The 18,222-nt window shown below is 37.3% G+C and overlaps 1 protein-coding gene across 3 annotated transcripts in view; it reads right to left on the bottom strand.

Moving 5' to 3' along the window:
* LOC120861136 (coiled-coil domain-containing protein 91-like) overlaps positions 1-18,222 on the bottom strand; it is a 305,946-nt gene that overhangs the window by 239,849 nt on the left and 47,875 nt on the right. For 2 of the 3 annotated variants that reach the window (XM_040236771.1, XM_040236770.1), the window contains exons 3-5: positions 9,401-9,561; positions 7,938-8,141; positions 5,151-5,255 (exon numbers count right to left, since the gene is read on the bottom strand). In XM_040236771.1, the coding sequence (XP_040092705.1) occupies positions 5,151-5,255; positions 7,938-8,141; positions 9,401-9,561 (470 nt within the window). The remainder of the gene's footprint in view (positions 1-5,150; positions 5,256-7,937; positions 8,142-9,400; positions 9,562-18,222) is intronic. The other variant, XM_040236772.1, reaches the window with a different exon arrangement.

Below are 18,222 nucleotides of genomic sequence, written 5' to 3'. Positions count from 1 at the left end.
ATCTATTGGTTAAACCTGTTAAAATGTGGTCACACTACGAGATGCACAATTTGGTAAGCTTCCAAATTTCCTCACTGCCTGTCACAGGTGTGATGTACTTGCTATGAGAGTCAAAGAAAGAAAACAGAAGACACTGGAATCCAAATTATACTAAGATAAATTTCTCTATTCATGTTTCATGAGAAGTCCTTTAAATAGCTACCTCAGACAAACGCAGCATGACTCACGTTTCTTCCTCTGCTAGGGCTACACACCCTGGACAGAACAGGAAAGGAGAGGTAGTGCACACCCCCATTGTACTGCAGGCTTCAGGTTCTTTGTTATTTCCTTCTGTTATCGGCACATTCACACCCCTCCAACTAGCCTAGCAATTAGACCATATCACAAAAATCAACACTGGCAGAATTCTCTGCAACAGTTAAAGTTTTTGTTTTATTTTGTTTTTTTCAAAGTTTAAGGGTCTTACAAACATTCCATTTATTAATGACTCCATCTCTGGTTAGACTAAAATCATGACAAAGGCACATCCAACACTAGTCTAAGTGGAGGCAGATTTCTTTACAAGATTAAAAATTAAAGTGCTACATTTTCAGATCACTTGAAAACACCTAGATTTTTCATGGTGATGAGAAGGTGTGAATTTTTTTTTCTTTTTCTGTATTGTACAGCTCCACACACAAACTTTTCAGTCAATTTAATCCAGTCTTGCCAGGATTATCTTTGTGTACTCCTGGATATTTTGCTTCATTTAGGATATCACAGAGAGGCAAGCACCAATATATTATCCCTATCATCAGAAATAGCAGAAAAGAAAATGTTTTCTATTTCATTGAGCTCCACACACATTTAGAAAACTTGTATGTAACATATGGCTTAAAGAAAAATTATATGGATTACCACAGTCTGAAGAAAATATACAATAAATAAATTAACTTTCAAATATCTAAGGGATGACTGACAGGTCACAAATTTAAGCAAAAAACTTTATGTTCATGATTTCAAAAGTCACTTTTGCTAAAATTTCATCTTACTTATATTTAGCATAGAGTATTCTCCTTTGATATTCACAAATTTAATCACATCTTCTATTTCTTAAAAAGTACTAGACAGAAAAAACTTTGTACCAGTTTTTTAAAAGGGCTATATTTCCAGAAAAAAATGAATTACACAAAGTAGGTCAAAGAGCAAAGCCCAAGATTTTCTCAATTCTTAATAATCAGGTACAATTAATTTAAAAATATTTATTAAAAATATACTTCCAAAAAGTCTAACACATTACCTATTTATGCATAAACTTATAAATATAATGCAGATATAGAGATTAATGAATTATCTCACAAATTGAGCTACACATATTTTTATTTGCCCCTCCTCTATCTACAATGACTCTATGAGTTGATTACTTACACTAATTTCATTTTTAAAAATTTACTCAAAATACTGGCTTTAAATTGATGTATTTTAAGGTGGAATTGATTTCCTGAAGTAGCTACAATATATAATATTTAAAATTTTAAATATTCCTTCTTATTTCACTTTTAGACTAAGAGGTAGATGCACCTCTCCCTAGGTTTCTCAGTAAGTACAGCTGAAAGGCCTGGACATTATCTTTAAAACAAATCTAAGAAGACTACAGAAAGAGACAAGAAAACAGACCACCTGGGAATCTGAGGACCCAGGAATGACACAATAGCAAATTTTGTAAGTTTGCTTTTAGTCTCCCTCATAAATTCCAAACTGGATAATGGAATGACCAGCAATGAGCATGTGCCAAGGAGCACAAACTAAACAAGCCCAAAGAAAAGCTATCCTTCTCTACCCAAAGGTTCACGAAAGGGGCAACCTAGCAGAACAGGTAACTTTTAGATAGTGAACACCCTATGAGAATCAAACCCCTTGGAAAAAAACATGGTCCCTTCTCCAGCTCTATGAGCAAAGACCAAAAGGATAAGCCCAGACTTCTTCCATCACCCAGCAGTGATAGAGAAACTAAACAGAATGCCTGTCTTTGAGTTCAATTTGACTATTAGACTTCCTGTTCAATTTGACTATTAGACTTCCTAGTACACTTTTCTATCACTTACTTAGCCAAGGTGATAAAATACTCGCTGTTAGTTTACTCTTTTTTACACATAGTAAGAAAAGGAGAGAGGTCCTTTTTGGTACTGAATGAAAATCACCAAAAAAATGTTTTCTTGGGAAGTATTGTTTCTAGTAAAAGGAAAGTATTTTAAATACTGAATATTAGTTTTGAAAATTTTTAATACTGAATATCCATTTCGAAAACTGAAGTTGTTACTCTTATCACTATTGACAGTAAAAGCAGTAGGTCAACAATTATGTTGTTACTATTGGCCTTCGCTATGGAAAGCTCAAAGTGTTATGATGTCAGGTGTTGGTCTCTCAGGTACGTTATTGTTCGCATTAACAGACTAAGAAACTGAATTTCAAAGGTATCTGTCTCACTAGCAGGCCCAGAATAAGTCACTCAATGTAGAGAAAAGAACACACAAAGTATTCAGTATTCAGTACTGAACCTACTAATAAGCACTATAATTCTAAGTATGGGACTATAAATGTGGACATACACACTGTAATTAGCCCTTGGGGAGCAGGGTGCATTATATTAATGAATTCTTTCATTCAAGAGTATTAACTGAGCCATATTATAAGCCAGTATTGCTCCAAGCATTGGAAAGGAAAGTTCCTAATCTCATGGAGCTTACACTCTGGTAGAGGAAAACAAAAAATAAACAAATCAAAATGAAATAATAGGTGTTATGACGAGAGGGGGGAAAAAGCAAAGAAATGGGGATAGGAAATGCTGACCATGTACACAGATTCTTATTTTCTATGGAATAGTCAAAGAAAGCTTCCAGAAGAAGGTAGCATTTGAGCAAGTTTCTAAAGGTAGCAAGGGTTCATGAGAGTTGTTAAAGAGTACAATTTTCAAACAGTTAAAATGTGATTCACATAAATATAAGGGAAACACATCACAGACTTAATGTACTCTTTATTAATGAATCATTTATGTTAACAGAACGAATCAGATGTTAAGACCATTGCAAAGAGCATTTCAATTGGCATACCTATAAAAAGGGCATCCCAGGCAATGCTAGGGTAAAGAACCTGCCTGTCAACACAGGAGACATGAGAGACACGGGTTCGATGCCTGGGTGGGAAGATCCCCTGGAGGAGGGGATGGCAACCCACTCCAATATTCTTAGCTGGAGAATCCCATGGACAGGGGAGCCTAGCAGGCTATAATCCATAGTGTCAAAAAGAGTCAGACACAACTGAAGCAACTTAGCACACATGGATAGAAAATTTAAATAAGAGTATTAGACTAAGCAAGAGTCCTAGTTAGAAACAAAAATGATGAATATCCTATAAGGTAACATGAACAGTATTTTTTGAAATTCTAAAAGACCAGTATTGTTTGTACCTTTTCTGTCAAAAAAAATTGGCATGTAACGTCAATACAACTGAGACTTTTAATCAATAGTAAACAGTGAGCACTGTTTAATAGCACTGCTACATTTGTCCTAAATAATCTGTGAGTAGGTCAAGTAAGTAATGTCCTCCTGAAAGAACACGCTCTTAATGCTTTCCCTTATTTTCAAGTTTTGCCCTTTTTAAAACAAAACCATGCAGATATCTGAAAGGAAGAGCATTCCAGTCGGAGAAAATGTGAATGAATCACAAACTGTTTCCCTCCATTCACCACCCCAACAGGGAGGGAATGCTCTCAGTAACATAGACTCACACATTCACCTGGACCTCATTAGGAACTCAGTGCAAGTTAGCAGCTGAGGCGAGGCCAGGCAAGAGTCACTTGGGGCGGGGTGGGGCGGGGTGGGGTGGGGTGGGGTCGGGGGGGGGGGGGGGGGCGGGCCGGCGATGGAGGGGTGTTGGCAGCGAGTTGGAGAGAAGTCAGAAGATTTACACTGAAAGGAGAATGATAATTGAGGTTGGGTAATGAAGTGATTCACATTCTTAAAAACATTATTTCACCTGCTGAAACAAAGACTCATTAGGAGTGAAGAGCAAGGGTAGAAGCTAGAAGACCACTTAGAAGACTATTAAAATGATCTATGCAAATAAACAAGTAAATACACACTTTGTCAGATGTAAAAAGTGCTATGGAGAAAAATAAAGGAGAATATGGGAAGGCTGGTAGGGGATGTCAGCACTGTCTAAAAGGTTTCCCTTGATAAGGTGAGACTGGCATGGAGACCAGGATGATATCAAAAAGTAAACCATGCAGAAAAGTGAGGGATGTGTATTCTAGACATCAGGATAAAGTAAAACAATTGAGGAGAAAGAGTCAGGGAAAAGACGGGAGAAGGGAGGCAAGAAAATGAAGGGCCTTGCAAACCATTTTAAGGACTTACTTGACTTTTAGTTTGAGTGAGATGAGAAGCCACCGAAGGTTTCAGAGCAGAGAAATGACATGAGCAGCTTTAACTATTAAACAGATCACAGTGGCTGCCATGTAGAGAATGATCTGTAAGTGGGCAACGACAGAAGCAGAAAGATAAGTTAGAACAGAAGATACTTCAGCATTCCAAGGAAGAAATAAGGGTGGCTTAGAATAGGTTGGCAGCAGTGACCATAACGAAAAACAGTCAAAACCTGGATATTGTGAAGGTAGAGCCAATAGCTAAAGGAACAGACTTGGAGTAAGTACAAAAGGTGTAAATGTGGGTTTCAGCTTTAGCAACTGGAAAGACAGAATTGCTATTTACTGAGATGGACAAGACTGCAGAAGAAACAAATTTGTTAAGGAAATGTGAGGAGAAGAAGAGACTGATTACATTTATGAAAAAGGTTAAATATATCAGTTCTTTTCAAATGTAATCACAACATGAAAAACTGCAATGTGCAATTTCCAAATTGAGAAAATCATCAGAAACAGAATATTTTAAGCCAGATTGAAACTCAAGCAACTACCCTTCACAGCTTCTCAGAGATATCTACTTTTCAAAATGGCATTTATCATTGATTTCATCAATATTAGTCAGTATTTTACATATTTAAGCCAGTACCTGATCCCTCATTCATAAAGCATTTATTGAGCACTTTCTGAAATTATATGTAACATACTTCATCAAAAGGCCTACATATTAAATTTTTAATTTGCTGTTTACCTGAAGTTCTTTGTATCTATCTTGAAAAGAAATGGCCTCTTGCTCTTTTTCTTTAAGGAAATCTTTTTCTAAGATACGATGTTTCTCCATCAATGATTCCACATCCTAAAAGAAAAAAGCATAAATTGTATAATATTTATGGCAAAAAATAGACTCTGATTTTTCAATGACATAATAGAAAATATTTGGAAAGGAAAGAACCCACAGGAAGCATGGTCTTTAAATTTCAACAATATAAAATGTACGCTTAACTCTCATTTCCAGACCAATATCAAACACTAACATTAACATTAACCTTGATATAATACTAAAAGCATTCATGCTTATTAAATAAATACACAAAAGCATTTTAGCTAACTATAAACAACATGCTACTTCAACATAGGTACAGGAGGCAGGGATCAAGACCATCCCCAAGGAAAAGAAAAGCAAAAAGGTTGAATGAGGAGGCCTTACAAATAGCTGAGAAAGAAGAGAAGCTAAAGGCAAAGGTGAAAAGGAAAGATATATCTATTTGAATGCCGAGTTACAAAGAATAGCAAGAAGAAATAAGAAAGCATTCCTCCACAACTGATGCATAGAAACAGAGGAAAACAATAGAATGGGAAGGACTAGAGATCTCTTCAAGAAAATCAGAGATACCAAAGGAATATTTCATGCAAAGATGGGTACAATAAAGGACAGAAATGATATCGACCTAACAGAAGAAGATATTAAGAAGAGGTGGCAAGAATACACAGAAGACCTGTACAAAAAAGATCTTCACGACCTAGATAATGATGATGGTGTGATTACTCATCTAGAGCCAGACATTCTGTAATGTGAAGTCAAGTGGGCCTTAGGAAGCATCACTACAGGCAAAGCTAGTAGAGGTGACAGAATTCCAAATCCTGAAAGATGATGCTGTGAAAGTGTTGCACTCAATATGCCAGCAAATTTGTAAACTCAGCAGTGGCCACAGGACTGGAAAAAGTCAGTATTCATTCCAATCCCAAAGAAAAGCAATGTCAAATGCTCAAACTATTGCACAATTGCACTCATGTCACACACTAGTAAAGTAATGCTCAAAATTCTCCAAGCCAGGCTTCCACAGTACATGAACCATGAACTTCTAGATATTCAAGGTAGATTTAGAAAAGACAGAGGAATGAGAGATCATCATCGAAAAAGCGAGAGTTCCAGAAAAACATCTACTTCTGCATTTTTGACTATGCCAAAGCTATGACTGTGTGAAAGTGAAGTCTCTCAGTCGTGTCCAACTCTTTGCGGACCACAACAAACTCTAGAAAATTCTTAAAAAGATGGGAATACCAGACCACCTGACCTGCCTCTTGAGAAACCTGTATGCAGGTCAGGAAGCAACAGGAAGAACTGGACATGAAACAGCAGACTGGTTCCAAATCAGGAAAGGAGTACATCAAGGCTGTATATTGCCACCCTGCTTATTTAACTTATATGCAGAGTACATCATGCAAAACATTGGGCTGGATGAAGCACAAGCTGGAATCAAGATTGCCGGGAGAAATATCAATCACCTCATATATGCAGATGACACCACCCTTATGGCAGAAAGTGAAGAGGAACTAAAAAGCCTCTTGATGAAAGTGGAAGAGGAGAGTGAAAAAGTTGGCTTAAAACTCAATATTCAAAAAACTAAGATCATGGCATCTGGTCCCATCACTTTATGGCAAATAGATGGGGAAACCTTGGAAATAGTGACAGACTTTATTTTGGGGGCTCCAAGATCACAACCGATGGTGACTGCAGCCATAAAATTAAAAGACGCTTGTTCCTTGGAAGAAAAGTTACGACCAACCAAGAGAGCATATTAAAAAGAAGAGAAATTGCTTTGCCAACAAATGTCAGTCTATTTAAAGCTATGATTTTTCCAGTAGTCATGTATGGATGTGAGAGTTGGACCATTAAGAAAGCTGAGTGGCAAAGAATTGATTCTTTTGAACTGTGGTGTGAGAGAAGACTATTGAGAGTCCGTTGGACTGCAAGGAGATCCAACCAGTCAATCCTAAAGGAAATCAGTCCTGAATATTCACTGGAATGACTGATGCTGAAGCTGAAACTCTAATACTTTGGCCACCTGATGTGAAGAACTGACTCATTGGAAAAGACTCTGATGCTGGGAAAGATTGAAGGCAGGAGGAAAAGGGAACAACAGAGGATGAGATGGCTGGATGGCATCACTGACTCAATGGACTTGAGTTTAAGTAAACTCTGGTAGTTGGCAATGGACAGGGAGGCCTGGAGTGCTGTAGTCCATGAGGTTGCAGAGTCGGACATGACTGATCCTCTGAACTGAAATGACCTCAACACATACTTCCCATAAACTTGCTCAAGTCTTTTTATAGAGACCTTTGTAGAAAACAGAAATAAGAACACACACAAATAATTTACTAGAACAGCTGTATTTCTAAGTATTCTGTCAAATATCGCAGATGCGTGACTTCTCTAAAGACAAATGAATAGTACAAATCTTCTAATCTACATAAAATTGCAACACTATGTGCTTTCAAAATAAAGAAACCCAAAGGAAAGCATTCATTAGGAAAACAAAAAAATCTAGTGAAAGCCATTCATATCTTTAAAAGTACATATTTATGGCTAGAAATTTCTTATCAAAGGCTTTTGTAAGTGATAGACTCATCTACCAACTTAAGCATATCACAAAGAGCATAACGGCTTTTCCACTGATGAATTTTCAATCAGAGTTTGGGATTATATTTCCAGAATATGCAATTCAAACATTTATTTTTTAGGCAAATGTAAATATACCTTTTTAATTCTCTGTTTTTCTTCTTCAGAAACTTTGAGTTTCATCTCCAGAGTTGAAATTTTCTGCTGAAGCTGTATGTTTGATACATTGGCTCCAGGATCCTCAGAATCATCCGCAAAAGCAATTGTTCCATTACTTTTCTCATCAGTTAAACCCAGTGGAAAAAGTGAGATATCCAGATGAGTGTGTGTTGATTGCTGATTCTAAACCACATTAAAAAAAAAAACACACACACACACACACACGAGAGGAAAGTTTACACTATACCAAGAAAGAAATCACCCAAAGGGCACTAGAAACCACATTGGAAATTAAGTTGTAGCAAAGGTTCTGAAATTATTTCACCCTTTAAGTAAATCAACAGAAGACCTCAAATTGTTACAACAATCTGATCTAAGAAAGAAAATTTTCTCTAAACTTAAGAGTTTAAGGTTTTTATTATTTTCCAAATAAAGCACTAAAAACTTAAAACTTTTTTCTTATGCTGAGGGTGTATAATAAGTATAGAAAATTCTGACACTCACAAGTTCTTGAATTTACACACACATTCAGAATTTGCTTGTCTATTACATTAAAAATCAATTTGAAATTTATCAATAATCTTTAATTGATCATCACTTTCTAGTAAAGATAACAGGTGACTCAAGACTGTATATAGCACTTGGAAATCTGGTCTAACTCCAGCATCTAGCACAAGGCCTGGATCAATAAATAGTTGAAAGAATAAACATTATGACTGCTATATTTTTGTTTTTATTCTAAAACTGAAATGAATACTCTAATACTTGAAAACATATTTTAAGTTCCCCTGAAAGAGAAATTTTTTTTATTTTTTAATATTTATTAAATTATGTATGTATTGATTTTATTTTCTTTTTGGCTGCACTGGGTCTTCATTACTACATGTGGGCTTTCTGTAGTTGTAATGAATGGGGGCTACTTTCTGTTGTGATGTGCAAGCTTCTCATTGCAGTAGCTGCTCTTGTTGCAGAGCATGGCTCTAGAGATGCAGGCTTCAGAAGTTGTGGCTCCTGATCTCCAGAGCACTTAGTAGTTGTGGTGCATGGGCTTAGTTGCTCCAAGGCATGTGGGCTCTTTCCAGACTAGGGATCAAAACAGTATGCCCTGCATCAGCAGGCGGATTCTTAACCACTGGACAACAAGGGAAGCCCCAAGAAAAAGGTTTTTGTAATTATTTTCCTTTTTGAAATTCACGATTTCCAATGCAAAAGTAAGTCTATTTTAATAAATAAGATATTCCAATCATATTTTAGTAAATAAAGCTATTTGGACACCTTAAAATTATGTCACAAAACAAACATTGTTTAGTTTTTTTAATTCAAGATATTAACCTCAAAGAGTATCTACAGAAAAAAAAAAGGAAAATCAGGAAAACTTCAATTAAATTAGTATGCAATTTTTTAAGTAGGAAAACTTCCTATAAAAATTTGCTTGTCTTTACCTGTGCTTTAGGAATAGTCTGACTGCCAATGCTATTATCTGCATGTGTATTCTCTGGTGATGCAATGATGGGCTCAGAAGAGAGGCAGCCAACTGAAGGGGAAGTATGATCATGGTCCAATACAATCTCAGGAGAAGCTGGAGAAAGATGGACTCCAGATACTGAAGGAAAACAAATAAACCAAAAAAAAGTATTAGTAAAGGGAAAAAATAAAGAGCAATTAAGGGGAAGAAAGAGAGTAGAGGGGAGGAAAGGAAACAGGACAAGGAAAGTAAAAGCAAAGGATAGAAAATGAGGATTCTATGATTACTTTTCAGGGATTGTTATCTAAGATCTAAAACTAGTGTTTCTAAATTTAACATGACATTTCCATGTGAGACCCACGCAAACAAAACAATTTAATAAAATCTTAATGTTTACATACTAATACATTACTACAGGGGTCCATTTGCAACTCAGAAATTATTTAACTTTATTATTTACCTATTCAGTTAGTTACGAAAAGCACTAGAATGCCTACCAAGTGCCAGACACAGGCATTAGGCACCAAGAAGACAGCAATGAGCAGGACATGTATCCACATATTCAGTGACTTTATGACTCAAGAGGCAAATCAGATGAATTAGTTACTACCAGAGCTAAGGGGAAAAACAATGGCATTACAATAGTTAATCTACTGTCTCTGGGTTAATTTCTTCTTTTAGAACAACATAAGATTTTTTTTTCATATTAAGGTCAATTTTAGTTTGTTTCCACAGACAAATAATGGGGAAATGCAACTCTGTAGTTAGTTTCACAACAAAACATTATTAGATTGTAATTAGAGTTCAAACACAAAGGTCACAAAAGGAAAGCCAATTCCAAACATGAAATGAGACAAAAATATTGATGACAGCAAAATAAACAGATTATTTTCAAATGTCCCTTCTAAAAATTCAAATACATTTGTATGTGTGTTTTAATGTTTAAGAAGAGAAACTAAATCACTTTTAAGAGTAATTCATTTATCCGTTTTGACTGTCTAAATTATAAAGACCTTTATTCCACATTGGCATCAGTAGCAACGTCAGCGAAGCTCTAGCATAAATTCTGGAAGGCAGCTCACAATGGCAATTGCATTTTTCCCTGAAGAAAGACATTTATAAGGTCATTAGGTATTAACAAACTAAAGACTGTATCAATTTTTTATTGGTACCATACAGGACTACTTAATTATCTTATATATGCTTTTACTGTGTATCTATATTGTATTTTTCAAATACTGTGTGCCATACTGGGTAAGGTATCCTTGTTTCTCCAACAAGCATTTCACTATTTTAACGAAAACACACAAAAAAACCCTGTAATTTTAATTCACATTTCTACCTGATATATCTTTTTCAGAAATTATTTTTTCTATCCTTCATTATTCTATATGCTAACAGATTTCCCTAAAATGTCAAAATATTCTAACTTCTACTTTTAAATTAAAATTATACTAAAAATATTACTAACTTTTTAAAGGAATGACAATAGGTACTGAAGTATAGTAAAAAGGAATACAGCCTTATGATTAAGAGCATAAACTTTGAAATTATATTGCCAAAATAAGTACAAAACAATTGGCAAATTTACTTAACTTCCTTCAGTTTCCTCATTTGTAAAACTGACATAGAGGTGATGATGAGGTTTTAATTGACTAAAATATGTAAAGCTTTTAGCACTGTGCTGAAATTACCTTCATCATTACTTCAAAGATTGTTAAAATTTATTGGACAAGTATGTTTACTTCCAGGTATAAAAGGTACAAAGTGTGTGGACAGGTTTCCCCAGTGGCTCAGCAGCAAAATATCCGAGGAACCCGAGGCTCCCGCACCTCCTGGACCGGCAGGCAGACTCTTTACCATTATACCTTTTTGGTGTCTGGAGACTGTCTGCAATCAAGAGACTTGGGTTTGATCTCTATGTAGCGAAGATCCCCCAGAGAAGGAAATGGCAACTAACTCCAGTATAACTTGCCTGGAAAATCCCATGGACAGAGGAGGCTTGCACACTACAGTCCACGGGGTTGCAAAAGTCAGACACAACTTAGCGACTAAACCACCATACCACCATGCATGTTATTCATATTTGTATCGATAATGTAAGACAAAATGTCACGTTGTCATGAGTTACATTCCCAATCTGTAACATTATATGTTCAAGTAAGCCATGTTAAGAAGAGAAAGTGGGAGAGAGGGTAGAATAAAGGAAGTAAGAGAAAGGAATGAGATAAATAAAGGAAAGGAAAAGGGAGTTTGAGGGAGGAAAGTACGGAGGGTGAGGAAGCACCCTCACATTCACACTCCAGTACTTACCACCACCCTCTCACACTTGCCCTTCACAACCAAATTTCCTTTTTCTTTCAAATCCTCGTCACTCCACTAGACTCATAATTTATGATATTAATTTTCCTTTCAGCTATTATTAAGTTAAATGAACATTTCTTATTTTATCCTTTACTCCAGAGCACATCACACTAATGACTTTCCCTTTTCCTTGAAACTCTTCCTTTGGCACCTATAAGCCACTATAGCCTAAATTCCTAGAGGAAGGCATGGCAACCCACTCCAGTATTCCTGTCTGGAGAATCCCATGGACAGAGGAGCCTGACAGGCTACAGAGTTGGACTTGACTGAAGTGACTTAGCACACACACGCACAGTTCAGTTCAGTTCAGTCGCTCAGTCGTGTCTGACTCTTTGCGACGCCATGAATCGCAGCACGCCAGGCCTCCCTGTCCATCACCATCTCCCAGAGTTCACTCAGACTCATGTCCATCGAGTCAGTGATGCCATCCAGCCAGCTCATCCTCTGTCGTCCCCTTCTCCTCCTGCCCCCAATCCCTCCCAGCATCAGAGTCTTTTCCAGTGAGTCAACTCTTCGCACGAGGTGGCCAAAGTACTGGAGTTTCAGCTTCAGCATCATTCCTTCCAAAGAAATCCCAGGGCTGATCTCCTTCAGAATGGACTGGTTGGATCTCCTTGCAGTCCAAGGGACTCTCAAGAGTCTTCTCCAACACCACAGTTCAAAAGCATCAATTCTTCGGTGCTCAGCCTTCTTCACAGTCCAACTCTCACATCCATACGTGACCACAGGAAAACCCATAGCCTTGACTAGACGGACTTTAGTCGGCAAAGTAATGTCTCTGCTTTTTGGTCATAACTTTTCTTCCAAGGAGTAAGCGTCTGTTAATTTCATGGCTGCAATCACCATCTGCAGTGATTTTGGAGCCCAAAAAAATAAAGTCTGACACTGTTTCCACGTCTATTTCCCATGAAGTGATGGGACCGGGTGCCATGATTTTCGTTTTCTGAATGTTGAGCTTTAAGCCAACTTTTTCGCTCTCCTCTTTCACTTTCATCAAGAGGCTTTTTAGTTCCTCTTCACTTTCTGCCATAAGGGAGGTATCATCTGCATATCTGAGGTTATTGATATTTCTCCCGGCAATCTTGATTCCAGCTTGTGTTTCTTCCAGTCCAGCGTTTCTCATGATATACTCTGCATATAAGTTAAATAAGCAGGGTGACAATATACACATATCCTAAATTCCTTCTAGTATTTTGACTTTTTTCTTGTTTTTCAGACTCTTTTCCACTCAATCTTAATTTCACTGTTTTTTACACCCTCTAACCTTGTCAGTATTCACAATATTCTTACCAGGTTCAGAAGTTCTTATTTAAATTATCATCTATAAGCTAATGACAAATGATTCACATGTCCAACACAAACCATTCTACAGACCTCCTGATCCAGAGGCTCACCTAACCACCAGACAGTTGCATTGAGTTGTCTGGTACATGCATCACACTTACCCTTTATCTTACATAATCCTGCTTTATTTCATGTTAATAGTTTCCCAAAGAAATATTTGCCCAACACAGAAATGATACCACTAAGTGCCAATTTCACTCCAGTCACACTGTACTACTTACTGTTCCCTGATGAAGCCACAGTGTTCAGTACCTCTGTGACCTCACAATATTATTGCTTAAGTAAAAGCCACAACTGGGGAATCAGAATGGGTTCAAATTTGAACCATAACAACTTATTGTTATGCAGCCTTGGGCAAATTACACAAATCTCTGTAAGTCAGTTTCCTCTTCTAAATGTTAAAATAATACCAACAAGCTTTTCCAGGAATCTTTTTACCTACTCCATTATCCATCCAGTCACAGTACAATTTTAATTTTCCACTGTAAAGACACTACACATTTCTAAGAAATAAAGAAAACATTACATATCTATGGTATACCTTTAAAGCAGTGTTTAGAAAAAACATCTAGAGCCTTGAACACTTCAATCAATTTTAAAATGAATTAAATTTCTATATCATAAACTAAAATAGAAACAACACAGAAAATTTTAAAAGCATGTAAAAAATAATAAAGACAATGCAGATGTCAAAGGTTAAAAAAGCAGATCAAATTAAACAAAATCCTGACATTCTAAGAAAATTAAGAGAATAGTAATTAACTTATTAACTTATAAAAGGAGAAAAGTACAAATATAAAAATTAAGTCACAAAGGTAACATAATAATTAAAATGGAAAAGTTTTTTTTTTTTAATCCTAAAGTCCTCTAAGACTCCTAGGTAAATAAATTTGAAAACTCTTGTTATAATGGGCAAGTCTCCATGGAAATATAGTCTATAAAATATGACTGGATTAAATAATTTAAAAACATATATTTCCTTGGGGAAAAAATAAAATTATAAGCCAATTACCTTATAGATAAGGGCTTCCCTGCTGGCTCAGACTAGTAAGACTCCGCCTACAATGTAGAAGACCTGGGTTCGATCCCTGGGTTGGGACGATCCCCTGAAGGACGGCATATAAACACACTCCAGTATTCTTGCCTAGAGAAATCATCCCATGGATAGAGAAGCCTGGAGGGCTACAGTCAGTGGGATCGCAAAGAGCTGGACAAGACTGAGTGACTAAGCACACCCTATAAAGTATTTCAAGAGAATTTCTAACAAAAATTCAAAACTAGAATTATCCCAATACTCTAAAATTATTACAGAGCATTGAAAATGAAGGAAAACTTCACTACAGTTATATAATATTAATATAACATTGATAGCCAAGCCTGATAATAAAAATAATAAAAACCAGAACAACAAAGTATTTAACTAAAAATAATTAGGTAAAAGTTTTAAATAAAATATTACTAAACATAATCTAACACCATATTGAGAAAATGATATGCAATGAATGAGTTTGATTTGTTCAGGAATGCAAGGTTAGAGAATTCATTAATATAACACTCTATATTAATAGACTTATGGAGAAAAACAGCAAAATTAACACTGGAAAAAAAAAAAGACACTGAACAAATAAAAATCAATGCATCATTTCTTATGGTAAAACATACAGACCTCAGTACTAAGGTAATCACGGTAATTAATGGAAAAAACATATAGGTATTTCTTCCAAGATCAGGAATAAGACAAGGATGCCTACTATCTCAATACCACTTAATACTGCACGAAAGCAATGCAATTAGACAAGAGAAACTAAATAGAAGCATAAAAATAAGGAAAGGAGGAAAACCACCTCAGTTCAGTTCAGTTCAGTCACTCAGTCGTGTCCGACTCTTTGCGACCCAATGAATCGCAGAACGCCAGGCCTCCCTGTCCATCACCAACTCCCAAGGATCACTCAGACTCGCATCCATCGAGTCAGTGATGCCATCCAGCCAGTTCATCCTGTCGTCCCCTTCTCCTGCCCCCAATCCCTCCTAGCATCAGAGTCTTTTCCAATGAGTCAACTCTTCGCATGAGGTGGCCAAAGTACTGGAGTTTCAGCTTTAGCATCATTCCTTCCAAAGAAATCCCAGGGCTGATCTCCTTCAGAATGGACTGGTTGGATCTCCTTGCAGTCCAAGGGACTCTCAACAGTCTTCTCCAACACCACAGTTCAAAAGCATCAATGCTTGGGCACTCAGACTTCTTCACAGTCCAACTCTTACATCCATACATGACCACAGGAAAAACCATAGCCTTGACTAGATGGACTTTAGTCGGCAAAGTAATGTCTTTGCTTTTGAATACGCTATCTAGGTTGGTCATAACTATTCTTCCAAGGAGTAAGTGTGTTTTAATTTCAAGGCTGCAGTCACCATTTGCAGTGATTTTGGAGCCCCAAAAAAGAAAGTCTGACACTGTTTCCACTGTTTCCCCATCTATTTCCCATGAAGTGATGGAACTGGATGTCATGATCTTCGTTTTCTGAATGTTGAGCTTTAAGCCAACTTTTTCACTCTCCTCTTTCATCAAGAGGCTTTTAAGTTCCTCTTCACTTTCTCCCATAAGGGTGGTGTCATCTGCATATCTGAGGTTATTGATATTTCTCCTGGCAATCTTGATTCCACCTTGTGTTTCTTCCAGTCCAGCGTTTCTCATGATGTACTCTGCATAGAAGTTAAATAAGCAGAGTGACAATATACAGTCTTGACATACTCCTTTTCCTATTTGGAATCAGTCTGTTTTTCCATGTCCAGTTCTAACTGTTGCTTCCTGACCTGCATACAGATTTCTCAAGAGGCAGGTCAGGTGGTCTGGTATTCCCATCACTTGAAGAAGTTAACACAGTTTATTGTGATCCACACAGTCAACAGCTTTGGCATAGTCAATAAAGCAGAAATAGATGTTTTTCTGGAACTCTCTTGCTTTTTCCATGATCCAGGGTATGTTGGCAATTTGAGCTCTGGTTCCTCTGCCTTTTCTAAAACCACCTTGAACATCTGCAAGTTCACGGTTCATGTATTGCTGAAGCCTGGCTTGGAGAATTTTGAGCATTACTTTACTAGCACGTGAGATGAGTCCAACTGTGCGGTAGTTTGAGCATTCTTTGGCATTGCCTTTCTCTGGGATTGGAATGAAAACGGACCTTTTCCAGTTTTGTGGCCACTGCTGAGTTTTCCAAATTTGCTGGCATATTGAGTGCAGCACTTTAACAGCATCATCTTTCAGGATTTGAAATAGCTCAACTGGAATTCCATCACCTCCACTAGCTTTGATCGTAGTGATGCTTTCTAAGGTCCACTTGACTTCACATTCCAGGATGTCTGGCTCTAGGTGAGTGATCATACCATCGTGATTATCTGGGTCGTGAAGATCTTTTTTGTACAGTTCTTCTGTGTATTCTTGCCACCTCTTCTTAATATCTTCTGCTTCTGTTAGGTCCATACCATTTCTGTCCTTTATCGAGCCCATCTTTGCATGAAATGTTCCCTTGGTATCTCTACTTTTCTTGAAGAGATCTCTAGTCTTTCCCATTCCGTTGTTTTCCTCTATTTCTTTGCACTGATCGCTGAAGAAGCCGTTCTTATCTCTTCTTGCTATTCTTTGGAACTCTGCATTCAGATGCTTACATCTTTCCTTGTCTCCTTTGCTTTTCGCTTCTCTTCTTTTCACAGCTATTTGTAAGGCCTCCTCAGACAGCCATTTTGCTTTTTTGCATTTCTTTTCCATAGGCATGGTCTTGATCCCTGTCTCCTGTACAATGTCATGAACCTCATTCCTAGTTCATCAGGCACTCTATCTATCAGATCTAGGCCCTTAAATCTATTGTCACCTCCACTGTATAATCATAAGGGATTTGATTTAGGTCATACCTGAATGGTCTACTGGCTTTCCCTACTTTCTTCAATTTGAGTCTGAATTTGGTAATAAGGAGTTCATGATCTAAGCCACAGTCAGCTCCTGGTCTTGTTTTTGTTGACTGTATAGAGCTTCTCCATCTTTGGCTGCAAAGAACATAATCAATCTGGTTTCAGTGTTGACCATCTGGTGATGTCCATGTATAGAGTCTTCTCTTGTGTTGTTGGAAGAAGGTGTTTGCTATGACCAGTGCATTTTCTTGGCAAAACTCTATTAGTCTTTGCCCTGCTTCATTCCACATTCCAAGGCCAAATTTGCCTGTTACTCCAGGTGTTTCTTGACTTCCTACTTTTGCATTCCAGTCCCCTATAATGGAAAGGACATCTTTTTTGGGTGTTAGTTCTAAAACGTCTTGTCAGTCTTCATAGATCCGTTCAAGTTGAGCTTCTTTAGCGTTACTGGTTGGGGCATAGACTTGGATTACTGTGATACTGAATGGTTTGCCTTGGAAACAAACAGAGATCATTCTGTCATTTTGAGATTCCATCTAAGTACTGCATTTTGGACTCTTTTGTTGACCATGATGGCTACTCCATTTCTTCTGAGGGATTCCTGCCTGTAGTAGTAGATATAATGGTCATCTGAGTTAAATTCACCCATTCCAGTCCATTTTAGTTCACTGACTCCTAGAATGTCGACATTCACTCTTGCCATCTCTTGTTTGACCACTTCCAATTTGCCTTGATTTTTCAGGTTCCTATGCAATATTGCTCTTTACAGCATCAGACCTTGCTTCTATCACCAGTCACATCCACAGCTGGGTTTTGTTTTTGCTTTGGCTCCATCCCTTCATTCTTTCTGGAGTTATTTCTCCACTGATCTCCAGTAGCATATTGGGCACCTACTGACCTGGGGAGTTCCTCTTTCAGTATCCTATCATTTTGCCTTTTCATACTCTTCATGGGGTTCTCAAGGCAAGAATACTGAAGTGGTTTGCCATTCCCTTCTCCAGTGGACCACATTCTGTCAGACCTCTCCACCATGACCCGCCCGTCTTGGGTTGTCCCACAGGCATGGCTTAGTTTCATTGAGTTAGACAAGGCTGTGGTCCTAGTGTGATTATATTGACTAGTTTTCTGTGAGTATGGTTTCAGTGTGTCTGCCCTCTGATGCCCTCTTGCAACATTTACCATCTTACT

The sequence above is a fragment of the Oryx dammah genome, unplaced genomic scaffold (assembly GCF_014754425.2).
Source record: "Oryx dammah isolate SB20612 unplaced genomic scaffold, SCBI_Odam_1.1 HiC_scaffold_11229, whole genome shotgun sequence".
NCBI classification, from domain to species: Eukaryota; Metazoa; Chordata; class Mammalia; order Artiodactyla; family Bovidae; genus Oryx; species Oryx dammah.
Note: the sequence above shows the minus strand (reverse complement) of the source record. Positions and strands in the feature narration are given on the sequence as shown.